A 15440-nucleotide genomic window follows, 5' to 3' on the forward strand; every position below is an offset into this window, starting at 1 on the left:
CCTTAGTATCCTTATTGAGCCTCCTAGAGGTGAGTCCTGCCGTTTTTCACAACTTCTATTATGACCTATTATCTATATAGTTCTTAAATTGTTCTTTTAGATGATGACCACATCTCCTTAACACTGTGTGTTTTTTCACCTCTTCTTCACCCTATGCATCACTCGTATTTTAGCCCTGATCAAAATGCATGTTTCAGGAAGGAACAATCCTGCTCAGCAACGCAAGCTTCAGCAGATGCAGCAGCAACAACAACAACAACAGCAGCAGCAACAACCACCGCAACAACAACAACAGCAACAAATGTCGATGTTATCTCCACATCATCAGTCCATGTCAGGCAGTCCAGGTCTACTGGACTCCAGCTCTCCGTCCAGCATCTCTGTCCGGTCTAATACCCAGACCACCAACAACAATAACAATGGTAGTAATAATAACGGCCGATTTGCCGACAACTCCTTCATTCAACAACAGCAACAACACCAACAGTTTATGAGGTTCAATGATTCCCCTATTCAACAGCAACAACCTCTTCAAAGTCCAACTCTACCGTCCTCTATGAGCTCAATTTCAAGTATGAATAACATAAGCAATAACAAGAACAACTACGTCACAAGCACCAGCAATATCAGCAATAACATGATGATGTGTGCTAATAAAAATAGCAACATAAGCACGAGCATGAGCATGGAGTCATCATGCAACAACAGCAACGTGAACTCTTCGAGCAATAACAGCGGCCTCATGACCAACATGAGCAGCGTGAGCAACATGACCAACATGACCAACATGACCAACATGAGCAATAATGGCTCAGGCACTACACCCTTGCCGCGCTTCTCTGTTTCTCTTGGTCGTAACTTACTAGGAACATCCAACACTTTACCTTCTGATGGTTCTTTGCCGCCCATATCTCGTGTTGAATCTGTGCTGCAGCAGCACAAGCACATGCAGCAGCAGCAACAGCAGCAACAACAACAACCTCAGCAGCAGCAAATGCAGCAGCTACAGCAACAGCCACAGCAGCAGATGTCTATGAGTCAACAAATGTACGGCAGCAACGAGACCGATATCAAGGCTATTGTTGAGACCATACTTCAAGTGAGTAAAACCATCTCTTACTTTTCTTTAATGTGTAGAATGAGTATTTGATTTACAAGTTCCGTAACTTGCTTTCCACCTCATAACATAACCTACTCAATCTGCATTTAACTGCTATCATTACCATGACTAATTCTCATTTCAATTCTGCTGTAAAGAATTGAAAATTGAATTCTGCGGTCTCATTATTTTTCCTCTACTTCATATATAACTGTGGCCGGCTCACAAAAATCGGTTATAAAAAAGATTTTCTCGCACGTTTATTCGGCAATACTTTGGTTATTGTCTTGCATTCCGTCATCATCCGTGATGCGATGTTACAGGACAGAATACGAGTGAAATTTCCTTATTCTGTTCAGTTGCTGTTCGCTTTAACTACTCGATGAAAATGTAATTTAAGTGGCAAACATTAAATTTATGACAACATTAAATTAATTTATCCCTTATCTTGATACTTCCTTTTCTTCAGTTTGACGAAACATTTAAGTGGCAAAACACTAAATTTATGATAAAATTAAATTATTTTTAATTATTAAATCTTGATACTTCCCTGCCTTCAGTTGACGAGACATATAATATAAGTGGCAAATTATAAATTTATGATAAAATTAAATTAATTTTTCCACTATCTTAATACTTCCTTGCTTTCAGTTTGACGAAACATTTAATTTAAGTGACAAACATTAAATTTCCAACATTCAATTAAGTTTCCCACGATCTTGATAGTTCCTTGCCTTAAGTTTGACGATACATATAATTTAAGTGGCTAACATTGAATTGCTGGCAATCTTCACTCGCTGCCTTCTTTGTGTTGATGTTCATGCAAGTCTTAAATTAATTTTTCCACTATCTTAATACTTTCTCATCTTTAGTTTGACGAGCCTGGCGGGGACGATAACTGCATGGCGCCCCTGGACGAGCGCTCGCTGCCGTCCTCGTCGTCCAGCTCGTCCATACTGGGCCTGGACGCCGCGTCGTCCAGCTACCAGGATTACCAGGACAAGCACCAGGCCATCCAGAAGATCCAGCACACACTCATGATGGAGACAGACTCCACCTTCCAGACCGTGAGTTGTAGACCCGCGGTCTGCCATGGAGACAGACTCCACCTTCCAGACCGTGAGTTGCAGGCCCTCGGTCTGACATGGAGACAGACTCCACCTTCCAGACCGTGAGTTGTAGACCCTCAGTCTGACATGGAGACAGACTCCATCTTCCAGACCGTGAGTTGCAGGCCCTCGGTCTGACATGGAGACAGACTCCACCTTCCAGACCGTGAGTTGTAGACCCTCGGTCTGACATGGAGACAGACTCCTTCTTCCAGACCGTGAGTTGCAGGCCCTCGGTCTGACATGGAGACAGACTCCGCCTTCCAGACCGTGAGTTGCTGCTAAGTGGCTGCAGCCCCTCGGTCTGACGCCCCTTGGTCGGTCTAGCCCCTCGGTCTAACTTCCCATCGGTCGGTCTAGCCCCTCGGTCTGACGCCCCTTGGTCTGACGCCCCTTGGTCTGTCTCTTATACACATCTANTGGAGACAAGAGACATTTGTATGGAGACACGAGACATTTGTGTGGAGACACGAGACATTTGTATGGAGACACGAGACATCTGGGTGTAGACAGGAGACATTTGTGTGGAAACACAAGACATTTGTATGGAGACGCGAGACATTTGTGTGGAGATATTGGGCAGATGACGACCAGATAAAAATTTCTTCAACTTGCTGTATTTTACCATTTTTTTCATTATTTTTTTCCTACCTCTATCAGTGGTGTACTACGGACGTATGGATTTGACACGTGTTTTGGATTTGTTTATGTTTTTATTTTTTTTCTCGCTGCAATATTTGATTTTTTTTTAGTTTTTCCTTGGACTTTCGCTTGAGACGAAAATTAGCGAATGTAGCGTTGCCAGCCATGAATACTAAAAGATGTTCGCACCGTAAACATCATTGGCTTCTCTCATAACGATTTCCGTTCAAAAGGGCTGCGTAATATATATACTTATTGAACGGCAACATAGTGAATTCAAATATATGTACATACAATAATATTTCATTGATATAATATGCGTAATTATATCATTATTACACGTATAATAATATTATTTATATTTTTTTAAATACCTACTACAGGAACTAAGTTCATCGAAAAATAATATTATTTCTATTTTTTTAAATAATGCAGGAATTAATTTCGTTGAAAACTTATATGATTTCTATTTTATTTAAATAATGCATGAATGAATTCCATCGAAATAAATGAGTTATATTCTTGTGTTACCAGGCCAATTCGAGTCAGTCGAGCTCGCTGCAGCAGCAGCAGGCGTACCCTCAGACGTACTCCCCTCAGCAGAGCAAGTACCCTGCAGGGGGCGTGTCCCCCTCACTCCTGCAGAGGCAAACTAGTACCAACTATCCCCCCATTCCCCCCGCCATGCCTGTCAACAGAGTTGCCATCGAGGTATGAAACTTGAATCTGCATGATTTCCTTTTGCTTGTTTCGCGGTAAAATTTATTCATTCTTCTATTTCCTTCAATTTTCAAATCGTATGTATATTATATTTTACTATCCTCCCATATTTTACTACCCCCCCTCCCTCCATTCATCCCGTCATGCCTGTCAACAGAGTTGCCATCGAGGTGAGGAATTTCAATTCTCACCTCATGAATATAACCAACATGTGAATATTACATGAAAATATCGCTACATCGTAGTTAGGTCAACAGATAACGACAGCAAGGAATAAAACATCAACTATTTGGTACGCTTGTACCTTTTATTTTGTACGCTATGTACCAAAGAAAATGTACCAGTCGCTTGGTAAGCTAGGTAACTTTTCTTGCAGTTATGTTGTAAGATTGATACGTGCAACACGTTACAACTCGAGGCTAATACGTGCAACACGTTACAACTCGAGGCTAATACGTGCAACACGTTACAACTCGAGGCTAATACGTGTTATAATTAAATGTTTACAGAGACAAATGAGCAACCCGTCGCCGCAACTGCAGCAACAAATTTTGCTGCAACGTCAGCAACAGCAACAGAAGCTACGTGCACAACAGCAGCTGTTGCAACAACAGCAGCAACAACAGTCCGGCAACAGCGACTCGTCTCTACACCTGCCCTACAACGGCCAGAACTACAACGAAATGCTCAACAGCGCTGCAGCGCCTAATATATCTTTACAGGTACATCTATTTACATTACAGGTACTCTACATTACAGGTACATCTATTTACATTACAGGTTACTCATTACTCACGTAATTAATGTAATGTAATTACCCAGGCACATTACATTACAATATCATTACAGGTTAACTCCCTATCAATATAAATATGATAAATATTCATGTATATTATGTATTATATTTGTATTATTTGCTGAATGTGTACGAAAAAGTGTAATTTAAATGTAACAGACGCTTGCGTTCATGTTTGAAGGCAGTCTGATTTTATAATATTTTATTAAGCAGTGTCTAGTATATTACTCTTAAATATTTATGATTTAGTCATAGACCTCCATAATAATCTTGTGCATTAACCTTATTTTAACCATTGTCTTGTTTGCTTTAACCTTATTTCAAGTTAATCAGTTCGCTTGAGTTTACTCCACTCGACCATGATAGCATTTTCTCAATTTGTCTTACACCAGAAACAATTAAGTATTGAACCTGTTAAAATCTGAGAAGTTTTATAAATATATTTATTTTAATTGTGTGCATTTAACGATCTAAAACACTGAATTTGATCCACGGTACACAGCGCGGCAGCACGGACAGCACTCAGCAGCAGCAGCAGCAGCAATACCTGCAGCACGCTGCCTCCAGCACCGCGGTCTCGGGGGGCGCTATGACCCACGGCTCTCTACAGGCTCCTCCTTATGTCGGGTAAACTCCTCTACTCTTTCTTTATTGTCATAATATTAACTGCTCGTCTCATTTGTTATTGTGATAATATTATTTTTTAGCTATAATAATATCAAGTTTTCGAAATTTTCTTTATTGTCATAATAATATTTTTTAGCAATAATAATATTGGTTTTCGAAGATTTTTTTTCTATTGTCATTATGATTTTTTAGCAATGATGACAATGATATTGTCATAATAATATTTTTCAGCTATAATAATCTTAGTTTTTCGAAGATTTTCTTTTATTGTCATAATAAAATTTTTTAGCAATATAATCTCAGTTTTTCGAAGATTTTATTGCACAATTGCTCAGCACTAACTCAAAAGCTGCCTAGGTTAGGTAGGAGATGCTATACACAAGAAATGCATTATCAATCAAACACATGTAGTGTATTGCACATGAAACCCTTTGATTTACTTCCAAATTACCGGTGAACTCAATACTCCACTAAAGTTGAATACCCAGTGGCCCAGTGGTTAAAGTTCAGAGTACCAAGATTGGCGCAGAGAGGCGCGGGTTCGATCCCAGCTCTGTGCGCCAGTTTCTGGTCAGAATCGGCAAGGAGGCCGGGCGGTTAAGCACAGCAGAATTGTAGCAGTGAGTTGCAAGTTCGAGACTGCAACAAGCTGTGGTTGTTCTGCGATGTTAAGAATCGGCGACAGGCCTACGGCCTATAATAACGCTTAAACCGCTATTATTATAATAATATTTCACGTATCATGAACCAGATAATAAGTTAGTATTGGAGCATTAGACCTATTATTTCTATATACTTCAGGTCCATGAGCTACAGTACTGGTCAACAACAACAACCACAACAACTACAGCGCGGGGGGCCCGCGGGCTCCCCAGCGCCCCCCTCCTATGGACTGCCCCCCCAAATGTCGCCCCCCGCCAGCATGGGGGCCCAGGGGGCCTGGCAACAGCCCCCCGCTAGACAAGTCGTCCCCCAGGTCAACGTGAGTTCATATTACAATTTACCTTAATATTATTATTAAACCATCGATCTTATTTTATGGGACCATCTATTATTAATTATAATAACTTCTATCTTTTTTTGGTACTATCTATTATTATACTTTATTTTATAGTACTATTTATTATAATACCATAGATCATATTTTATACTAATATCTATTATTTATTCTAATACCTAGTTTTATAATACCATGATCATATTTTATAGGACCATCTACTATTTATTATAATACCTTCTGTCTTATTTTATAGTACCATCTATTATTTATTATAATACCTTCTATCTTATTTTATAAGGCTACCTCTTTCTTACTCTTGTTAGATGCTTCACTTATAACCTAAATAATATCATGACCTAAATAGGCGTTAACAACAACAATTTCCCTTTTAATACCTTCATTAAACTCTGAACTTCATTTATCATACGTTATGAAATTTAGGGTATACTCGCTCATAATAATCATTTCATTGCTGCCTCTAGTTTCGTTCAGGTTGTTGACGTGAAACTAAATACCTTGACACGAAACTAAAACATAGTCGCGTTGACTGTCTGGCAACACGATCATTCACAAAGTTGACTAAAATCAGGCAACAATAATCCACCTTGCATTATTGCAGGGGAAATATTATCGATACTAATAATCATTGCATAACATTGAAAATAGTAATTATCATTGCAGCGGAAATAATAACAATAATCATCATTGCTGAGAAATAATAATAATAATAATAATAATAACCATTGCAGAAGAAAGTAATCTTACTTGTTTAATCCTCCAGATGGGGATGGGGACACAGCGGGGCTACAGGGGGGGAGCGGCATCCCCCGTGGGCTTGCACCCCAGCGTGCGCGGGATGCCCAACAGCGGAATGGGTGGCGGGATGAGCGGCGGCGGGATGGGTGGCGGTGGCGGTATGAGCGGCAGCATGCCTATGATGCGCAGCGGTGGGGGTTACGGTGGCGGGATGACGGGCGCGGCGGCGGGGGCTGATGGCGGGGGGGCGTACAGTCCCTCCCACGGGGGGCAAGGGTCCCCCGTCATGTACCAGGGCCAGATGAGCCAGTACCGCCGCCCCATGCAGGGACCACCGATGTCGGGTCAGTTGTAATAAATTATTATGATCCTTTATTATAATTATAATAAAGGATTATTCCTATATTCCTGTCGGATCAGTACCCATCAAACATAATAATCCTTTTTAAAATCTTTTATTGAGCTTAAGGTTAATAGTTATAATTAATAAATTAGAAATTAATTGACTCATATAGGCAGCAACTGCCTAGATGGGTCGTAAATAAGACAAATTCCTATGCCTGAAGGACCTAATATTCTCATGCATTTATAGTTATACTGAAGCCCTGTGTGTGATGTGTGTATGATATGTATGGTAATGTGTATAATGCATTACATTATACGTATACATACATATATGTTTGATGTATATGGTGATGTGGATGTGTGTGTGAGTGATGGTTACACAACATTTCCTCGTTCGTGGAAGTTGTTGTTGGCACGCCGGTTTCTGGATGTTTTTCAATCCAGTAAAACTACTAAATACTAGCGCTAGTTGCGGTTCTGCCTAGTTTTTGCTACACAAGGGAGCAGTTGCGGGTAACTAGTGGTCGCTCATGTGGTGTATTCAGTCCAAAATATGATTCTGGGTTCTCCTTGGTTCGTAATATGGTTCTTCATTGGTTGTACGGGGGTGTAATCCGGTAAGCTTATTATAGCATTAGCGCGCATGCTACTAATTTATAATCTTTAGTTTAGCGTGTTATCACTTGCACCTTGCATGTTATCACGTTATATGTTATCATGTTATATCACAAACACGCATTTCCTTCGTAAGAATGATGATTAATCTAATAAGTATAGTATAACCAAAATAAATCTATCTTCTAACTAAAGTATACTATTGAGAAATGCACCTCAATGATACGTAATGCTTGAGTTAAAATCACTCCGAATAATGGCAGGCTTTTCCCCTCTTTTATTTCTTAGGTCTTCTCTCTCAACTATTCATCGCTATAATCACACTTTAATTTTGAGATCTGCGGTCGCCTTTCGTTACCATGAGTTTCATCACAGTCTTCATCCTAATGTGCGTCTCTTACACGTATTCTACATGGTGATTTTATCTTTTCATCTACTACCATAATAAAATGTTTAGCTCATGCATCAATCATGCTTTCAGATCTTAAAAAAATTAGGTTCTGTAAGTCGTTGAGGTATAGTTTCCTGTGGTTGTTACAATCTGTTATTGTATCAGATCACGCGATCGCCAGAAACTTCACGCTTATATTCATTTATTTTGAACTCGCCTAACACAGACCGTGCGTCACAATTAGCAGCCGTACTATTAAATACAGTTACGAGTTCATAAGTCCGTTAGCTAATCATTGACGGCTTTTCAAGCTAAACATCATATCTAAACCACCCTCCCCAATCAATCACGATAAATCAACGGCTACGTGTGCTTATATAGGTCGCTACGTGGACTTAGGTCGCTACGTGTACATATGGGCTGCTGCGTGCACTTAGGACGCTTCGTGTACTCAAGCGATTTTGATAGCACGGTTCCCGAGATATCCCTCGTCACAACATCTATCAACAATTCTTTTGATTAAATTATAACGTATCTTAATTTGAACTTATAACCTGACCTGCAATCTTATTGACCGTAATCTAAATCTAACTGATCATAAACGTAACACTGTAACAAACAAGGACTTGGTGTGGATTTAGCACTTAACTCTAACTCACTTGATCATGAAACAATTAAACAATATTAACTGATGAAAATATGCTTTCCTTACGATTATTTTCACTAACATAAATGAAGGTGCTGAGACCTAGTCTTCGCTTCACTACGTTTTTTTATCCTGGATATCAAAACGAATTTCTCAGGTTCGTGGACTGGAAAGATCCGATTTTTTCACCGACATCCATTATCAATATTGTTCATTGCAGGTGCCAAGCTGTCTCCATTTTAATAATGTAACTTTGCAGTTCATTGGCATAACAATGAACTTTTGTACAGCAACGACCTTCTTCCAGGAGACCAGATTTGCTACCGCAACTCAGCGTTATTTTATAATAGTTTACCTCTTCCTATGCTGAGAGATTCAATGCAGATGCCGTACAGGTCGGTTTGCAGATGCCGTAAAATGTTCTGGCTCTATAATGCTAATGAATAATGCAATTTAAGTCTTAATAAATAAGATTCATCATCACATCCATGCAAGAAGCTTCGTCTGCCGCCGACATGTGAGCTGTGCGTTCTTGGTTTTACTGTCTTAACATCAATGGTTTTTCATTGACGTAACGAGAACCGAACTAATGACACAGTCTTAAATGTCTTCAATATATTTAACTATTTTGAACAGGTTGGTCTAAACAGAACTGCTTGGTACGGCCAGAAGGATGGGTTTAAATGTTTGAAAAATAATTGTTGAGAAAGAAGTAATCGAAAATGACTCGATCAGAAGATTCCACACCAGGTACAATGACACTTCATTTTAATGTATTTTAGTAACTTCCATGCCGTTCATCACGATATGTATTGCGCGAATTTTCGGTTCATGAGCGCAGACGAAATCGAGAGCGTAGAACTATGAGATTGCAAAGACACCAATTCTGTGACTCATTCCTATGCATTTCACTTTGTACATATCACTTTCTTTTCATGACCATAAGTGTCTTGCCTTTTATTTAATTTGCACCTGTTTTTTGTTGAATTATCTTGTAGTTGCAAGTATCTTGATCAAACTATTGTTAAATTTAGAGGTAGTAGGATAGCGTTCACCATGCACTGTGGCGCCTGAATATTTATGTCAAAAGCAAACGTCTGAATCTCATCCGTCAAATGTTGCTTCTCAGTTCCATAACTTTGCCGACCGCCAGGGGTTATCTAAACAACAAAACTAAGTGATTTAGATCCTTTAAACCCCCCTGGACAGCTCATTTACGCTTTTTTCATAACTTTTACTGATCTCAAACCCGGATTTTAATCGCCAAATCTCTTCTACTGAAAAAAAAGTTTGTGCTCGAAATTCACCCAAGATCGACTTGATGTTGAATTTCAATATGTGACTACATTATGATGGCTGAAATGATCACGTTTGCTTAGTAGTTAGTGATGAGATAAATTAGTTCGATATTTTTGCGCTGCTACATCACAGCGATGCAGTAGTACAAAGGTTGCACCGGCAGTAGTTAAGTAGTACAGATTTTTCTGTGTAGCACATGTGTGTTCTGTATTAGTTACTTGTTGTTGCACCGTTCTCATACCTTGCACCTGTGTTCATGGAATTCGTGGGCGTTGGTGTTTTGTTATTTCATTGTCGAATTCTCTGTCTGGTTTGTTCTCTTCATGTCGTAGTGGTAATTAAACCTTATAAAATTATTCTATTTCGGTATATTGAATGCATTTCTATTGCACCGATATCCGTTATCTGGAGTATTTGATTTTGAATGGACGCTTGTAATACGGTTAAGTAGTTAACTCTGTGCAGTCCACTTTCTTCATGCACGATTTCGAAAATGTCTAATTAAGAGCACTTATGTGTTCAGTAAAGCTGGCGTTTTTCCAAGTCGTTTCCGTGCATGGCATGCGTCTTCCAATAGTTGTTTCTCAATTATGCTCGTATTTCTTCCTAGGTGGTCTCAATAAACTCAGTTAGTCTGTTATTATTTTATTTACATAAAATTCCCATGCTTTCAAATCCACTCCAAGCAAAGAAATTATCTATGAATGAAGATATTCCATCGTATTGTTTTGAACATTCCATGAAATACCTAACGAAAACGAACTGCTCTGATAATGCATACCGATTTTAGGGTTTCCCTGTTAAAGTTCCCTCGCCTTATTAGTATTTCATAGGACTGAAATTATTTACGTTTGGTTCGTTGTCAGATTTGTATCGTCGGTATTTTTTGCGTTCACGGGATGTGTTGTGAGATGAAAGTCTGCCCGCAGGCATGAAAAAGTTCTTCATATTTCGGCATTAACCCTCTACCGTTGTATGTCACTCTTCGGGAACATAACTTTCAAATTATACGTAAACCATTGAGTGTAACAACCTGAGCAACAGAGAACATTTTAAAGTTGACGTACGTGGCGGCAACCATCAGTGCAAGTCATTTTGCGCTCACTAGAACGTATCCTTTTTGGCAAGTAGGCTTGTGACAATATTGCTCCGGTTACTCATGTCAGGCGGTAGAGGGTTAAAGTGTGAATGGCAATGATTGATTTTGTATTGTTGACTGGAGATCATTGCGTGTAACATTGTGTGAAGCTTAAAGCCTTCGTGTGGCTCGTAAGCTCCGCTGAAAATCACAGTACCATCAGAAACATATTGATAACCCGTTCTTAGGCCTCAACTAGCTCCAGAAAATCCTTTATCGCTCAAAAATCCTCAATATTTACCTAGTTTATTCGGGTGGAAAGAATCATAATCATATTCATTTTTATTCTTAAATCATTATGCGTTGGACTGGAGTAATATGATTCGAGACCACCATTCGTCTTTCAATAGTTTGATTAAATCCAATGGGTAACTGTGATTTTCTGTGTGAGTCTTTAAATTGTGTGATTTATCACTACATGTGAGGCTTGCACATTGTTCGAAAAAACGTGAAAAAAACGGTCTCACCGGCGTTCTAGTGACCGGTCGCCGTGTGAAAATAAACAATTTCGCCGTTTTTCAGATGGACTGATTTCTAGTGTTAAATTGGAATAAAAACGGCGACACAGTGTTTCTTTTCACGTGACGACCTGTTACCGAAACGCCGGTAATACCGTTTAACGGTGGATTTTTTTTACAGGATATGCCTGAAGTGATGAGTGTTTTATCACAGTATTGCAATGAATACTCACTGCTTGTGACTTAGTTGAACAATTTATGGACTTATTTAATTATTTGACATCTTGCGCATTAATCACTTATACAATATGAACCTCAGACTTACTTATCATACGACATGAAAATAGTAAACTTCCAAATCCAATTTTTTTCCTTTTTATGTTTAATTACTAGAATTCAAAGGATTGTTCAAAGGTTTGCTTTCACCTCTGTAAAAATTGAATCGTATTCCTCATGTTCCTTTCTCGAACTTTTGAAAAGTGCTCGGTTTTTTAGTGCAATAAATTCAAAATATAACAAAATTATAGGATTGACGACAAATATTCTGCAATATTTTTCGATGATCTAAGTCTTCTTTTTGAAGCTTTATTCCTATATTCTTGCTACATTCTTCCCTTTTTTCGTATCTTGAACATTCTTCGTTTAGTATTCACTTATTCTACACTTTTCATTGTTCACTCATTGTTCCTTGTCCACTTTCTGTTAGATTTTTGAGTGTTCACACACTGTCACATATGTGGCTCTACGTTCAGTGTTACATTGTCCAGCGTTCACACATTGTTTAATGTTTACTCTTTATATCATTGACCAATATTCAGTGTAGACGACGTCTTTCAATTGGTGAAGTTTTACCATACAGCCTTACTCCATTTTATTAGTTCATCCTCGTCTGCTATTCATGTTCATCAAGGCCTCTCTTATTGGGTTTACCGAACTTGAGGGAAAACTTGTCTACGATATAGACGGCCTCTGATATCATTGTCGAGTAAAGTGTCCTTAAATAAGATAGTTATTTAAAGTCATTCAAATAACTTGTCTGATGATCTTATTCTTAGTTTCTTGCAAATGATGCATTCGCAGTGAGTGAAATATCATAATCCTATCAGCGGTATTGTTTTTTATTATATGCACCGCAAGATTATTACTTTTTCACATGATACCACCTAAATCTTTTGGTGAAAGTTAACTCTAATGCTTGTTGTCTTGTCGAGGCATCATTATCTGTCCATTACGAAAGCTCATTGAGTCTTTTAGGTACTTGATGTTGGGCTGATCTGCTGAAATCATTGATAACATATATCAATAATATATCCTTATAATCATTCTTCATTGCCTCTTTGGTTCGACATGATCACTATTGAATTCTTGATTTGTTAAAGCAAAATTTGACGCCTTCCACTTTTTTCTTCTATTACTTATAATTCAGACTTTTGTGTGTGTTGATGACTTGACGACACTTTCTTTCCACTGTTTCTATTATACTCTGTATAATTCAATTTCAATGTGTGTAATGTTGCAAAATGAATAATTTGGGTGGGCTTGTTCCTCCACTGGGTGTGTAGGTGTTCTCCCGAACCGTAGCGCACCACAGCACTACGGTGTGCACCACCCAAATGCTCACCTCGCCATGACTCATCACAACCCCATGCACATGCAACCCATGAACCCTGTCTCCATGGGGGCAAGTCCGTCGTCCCCCATGGGGCAAATGCGCAACCCCATGGACAGCGCCAGTCCCTCCATGATTACCATGAATAGAGGAGGAAATACCAGTACGGGAGTGGTTGGAGGTACTGGTAACGGAGGTAGTAACGCAGCGTCACCTTATATGAGTCACGGTGACTCACATTACGACATGAGTAATGCAACGGGCGTTGGTTCGCCTATGTATGCTGGTGCCTCGAGCGCCATCATGGATCCCATGAGAAACAGCGCTTCGCATGGTAAGAACACAAGCATGTATTGTTCGTGTGTATCTGTATGTGTTCTTGTCAAGTTTTTTACAGTGTTTTTCAATGTCCTTACGTTAATTGTTAAGGTGCACCGTATTTGGCGTGTGCCCATTTTCGAACATCGCTTAGCAGCCATGCAGGGCAAGCCGCTTGTCACCGACGATAAGGTGGTGGTCGGGAATTGATTTTTATTGCTTCCGCTGGTCCTTCAACTCTTCGTACATGTCTACAGGAATAAATTCATATCATTAGCATTAATGGATGATCGTGAAGTTGTGAATCTTCAAGCGGGTTACCTTTTTAATTACTAGTACTCTAATTGACATTATAATGCAGTTGACTGAAATTTCCATTCATCAATATTTTCTAATTCGCATTTCCTCCAGATTTTATCCACAATTTATGCCAGAAATAACAGGCAGACGGTCGGAGAAGCGTAACAACTTTTATGTAGTGTTTGTAAATTAAACCAGCTAATTGTCAATTCAAATATTTGTTTCGAAATGTATTTGGTTCGTATTAATTTTTCTAAATTCTGGAAACGGACATCAAATGATTCTTGTCCATTTTGTTTGATTCCAAATCAATACGCATAATATTCATTGGCCGTTAGACTACGACTTTGTGGTTAGGTCGCCTAACCAATCCAATAAGATCAATATTAATTAAATTTGATAGACAATATTAATTTAAATTGTTTATCAAAAATTTTCCCTACTGCAGCCAATAGAAATGAGTTTGTACTATTATTGAGTCCTTGCTTAAATTATAAATTATAATGATATGAAAAGAAACGCAGCATCTTAATTTTTGGGATTATATTAATTTGATGCTATACTGTAAAGTATTGTCTTCACTTGAATACACAGTGGAGATTTGACCTTAATATGTCTTCTTAAAGTTAGAACGCGTCGTTTCAAGCGCGGTTGCAGTGTAAAATGTTTTCTCTTGGAAAAGATGATTGTTCATGCAATTTTCCTTTGGATCCTCATGCATTGCTCTAGCTGCCAGAATTGACAATTACCGAACCATCATAGAAGTAATATGTATTTTTCAATGGATTTTCAAAAGCAATTATAATGGAAAGAGTAATTACACTAAAAACAATATCGTCCAGGCTCCGGCAGTCTTTCCGAGCACACCAAGAACGAGCTCAGGGCTCGAGTCGGGGCACGCAACAACAACAACAACTCGACAAGCGTCAACAACAACAACAATAATAATGGCATGGGAGCTTCTTGTGTTACTGCAGTGAATGTTTCCTTGCTTGCCTCTAAATCTCCTTTCCACGCTGGTTTTGTTAGCAGTCACAACATCAACGCTAATAATAGTAGTAACAACACTACTGCTGCTATGACACCACCACCACAACCTGCCTCTCTTCTGCAGCAGCACCATCAACAACATCACCATCATCATCATCTTAATCATCACGTACAACAACACATGACTCACAATATGAACATACAACACATGAACCATAATGCTAATCACCAGCAAGTTCCACCTCATTTGCTTCAACAATACCAACACCAGCAGCAACAACAACAGCAGCAGCAGCAGCAGCATTCGGCCTATCACGGGCTTGAAAATTTTGAGGCCTTCGGTCCAGGTACTGGAAGATTTGACGAAAGCCCGTCCTGTTGCCTGGCTAATTTTGTTCCTTGTCGATGGGGGTTTCTGTTGCTGTTGTGTAGGGTCGACAGAGTTTGGTTGGGTGGCGAAAACCACGACTGTTGAAGTATGAACATAACTTTTAAAATTTGTGGCGAATTCAAATAAACTGCCAATACCACAATTGTTGAAGTATGAACATAACTTTTAAAATTTGTGGCGAATTCAAATAA

The 15440-nt window shown here is 39.1% G+C and overlaps 1 protein-coding gene across 1 annotated transcript in view; it reads left to right on the top strand.

Moving 5' to 3' along the window:
• LOC108681187 (nuclear receptor coactivator 2) overlaps positions 1–15440 on the top strand; it is a 54017-nt gene that overhangs the window by 32860 nt on the left and 5717 nt on the right. The window contains exons 12-20 of the mRNA XM_047881073.1: positions 7–29; positions 198–1099; positions 1972–2166; positions 3385–3561; positions 4080–4292; positions 4869–4993; positions 5795–5975; positions 6775–7093; positions 13204–13584. Coding sequence (XP_047737029.1) covers positions 7–29; positions 198–1099; positions 1972–2166; positions 3385–3561; positions 4080–4292; positions 4869–4993; positions 5795–5975; positions 6775–7093; positions 13204–13584 — 2516 coding nt within the window. The remainder of the gene's footprint in view (positions 1–6; positions 30–197; positions 1100–1971; positions 2167–3384; positions 3562–4079; positions 4293–4868; positions 4994–5794; positions 5976–6774; positions 7094–13203; positions 13585–15440) is intronic.

The sequence above is a fragment of the Hyalella azteca genome, unplaced genomic scaffold (genome assembly GCF_000764305.2).
Source record: "Hyalella azteca isolate HAZT.00-mixed unplaced genomic scaffold, Hazt_2.0.2 contig6969, whole genome shotgun sequence".
In the NCBI taxonomy this organism is placed as follows: domain Eukaryota; kingdom Metazoa; phylum Arthropoda; class Malacostraca; order Amphipoda; family Hyalellidae; genus Hyalella; species Hyalella azteca.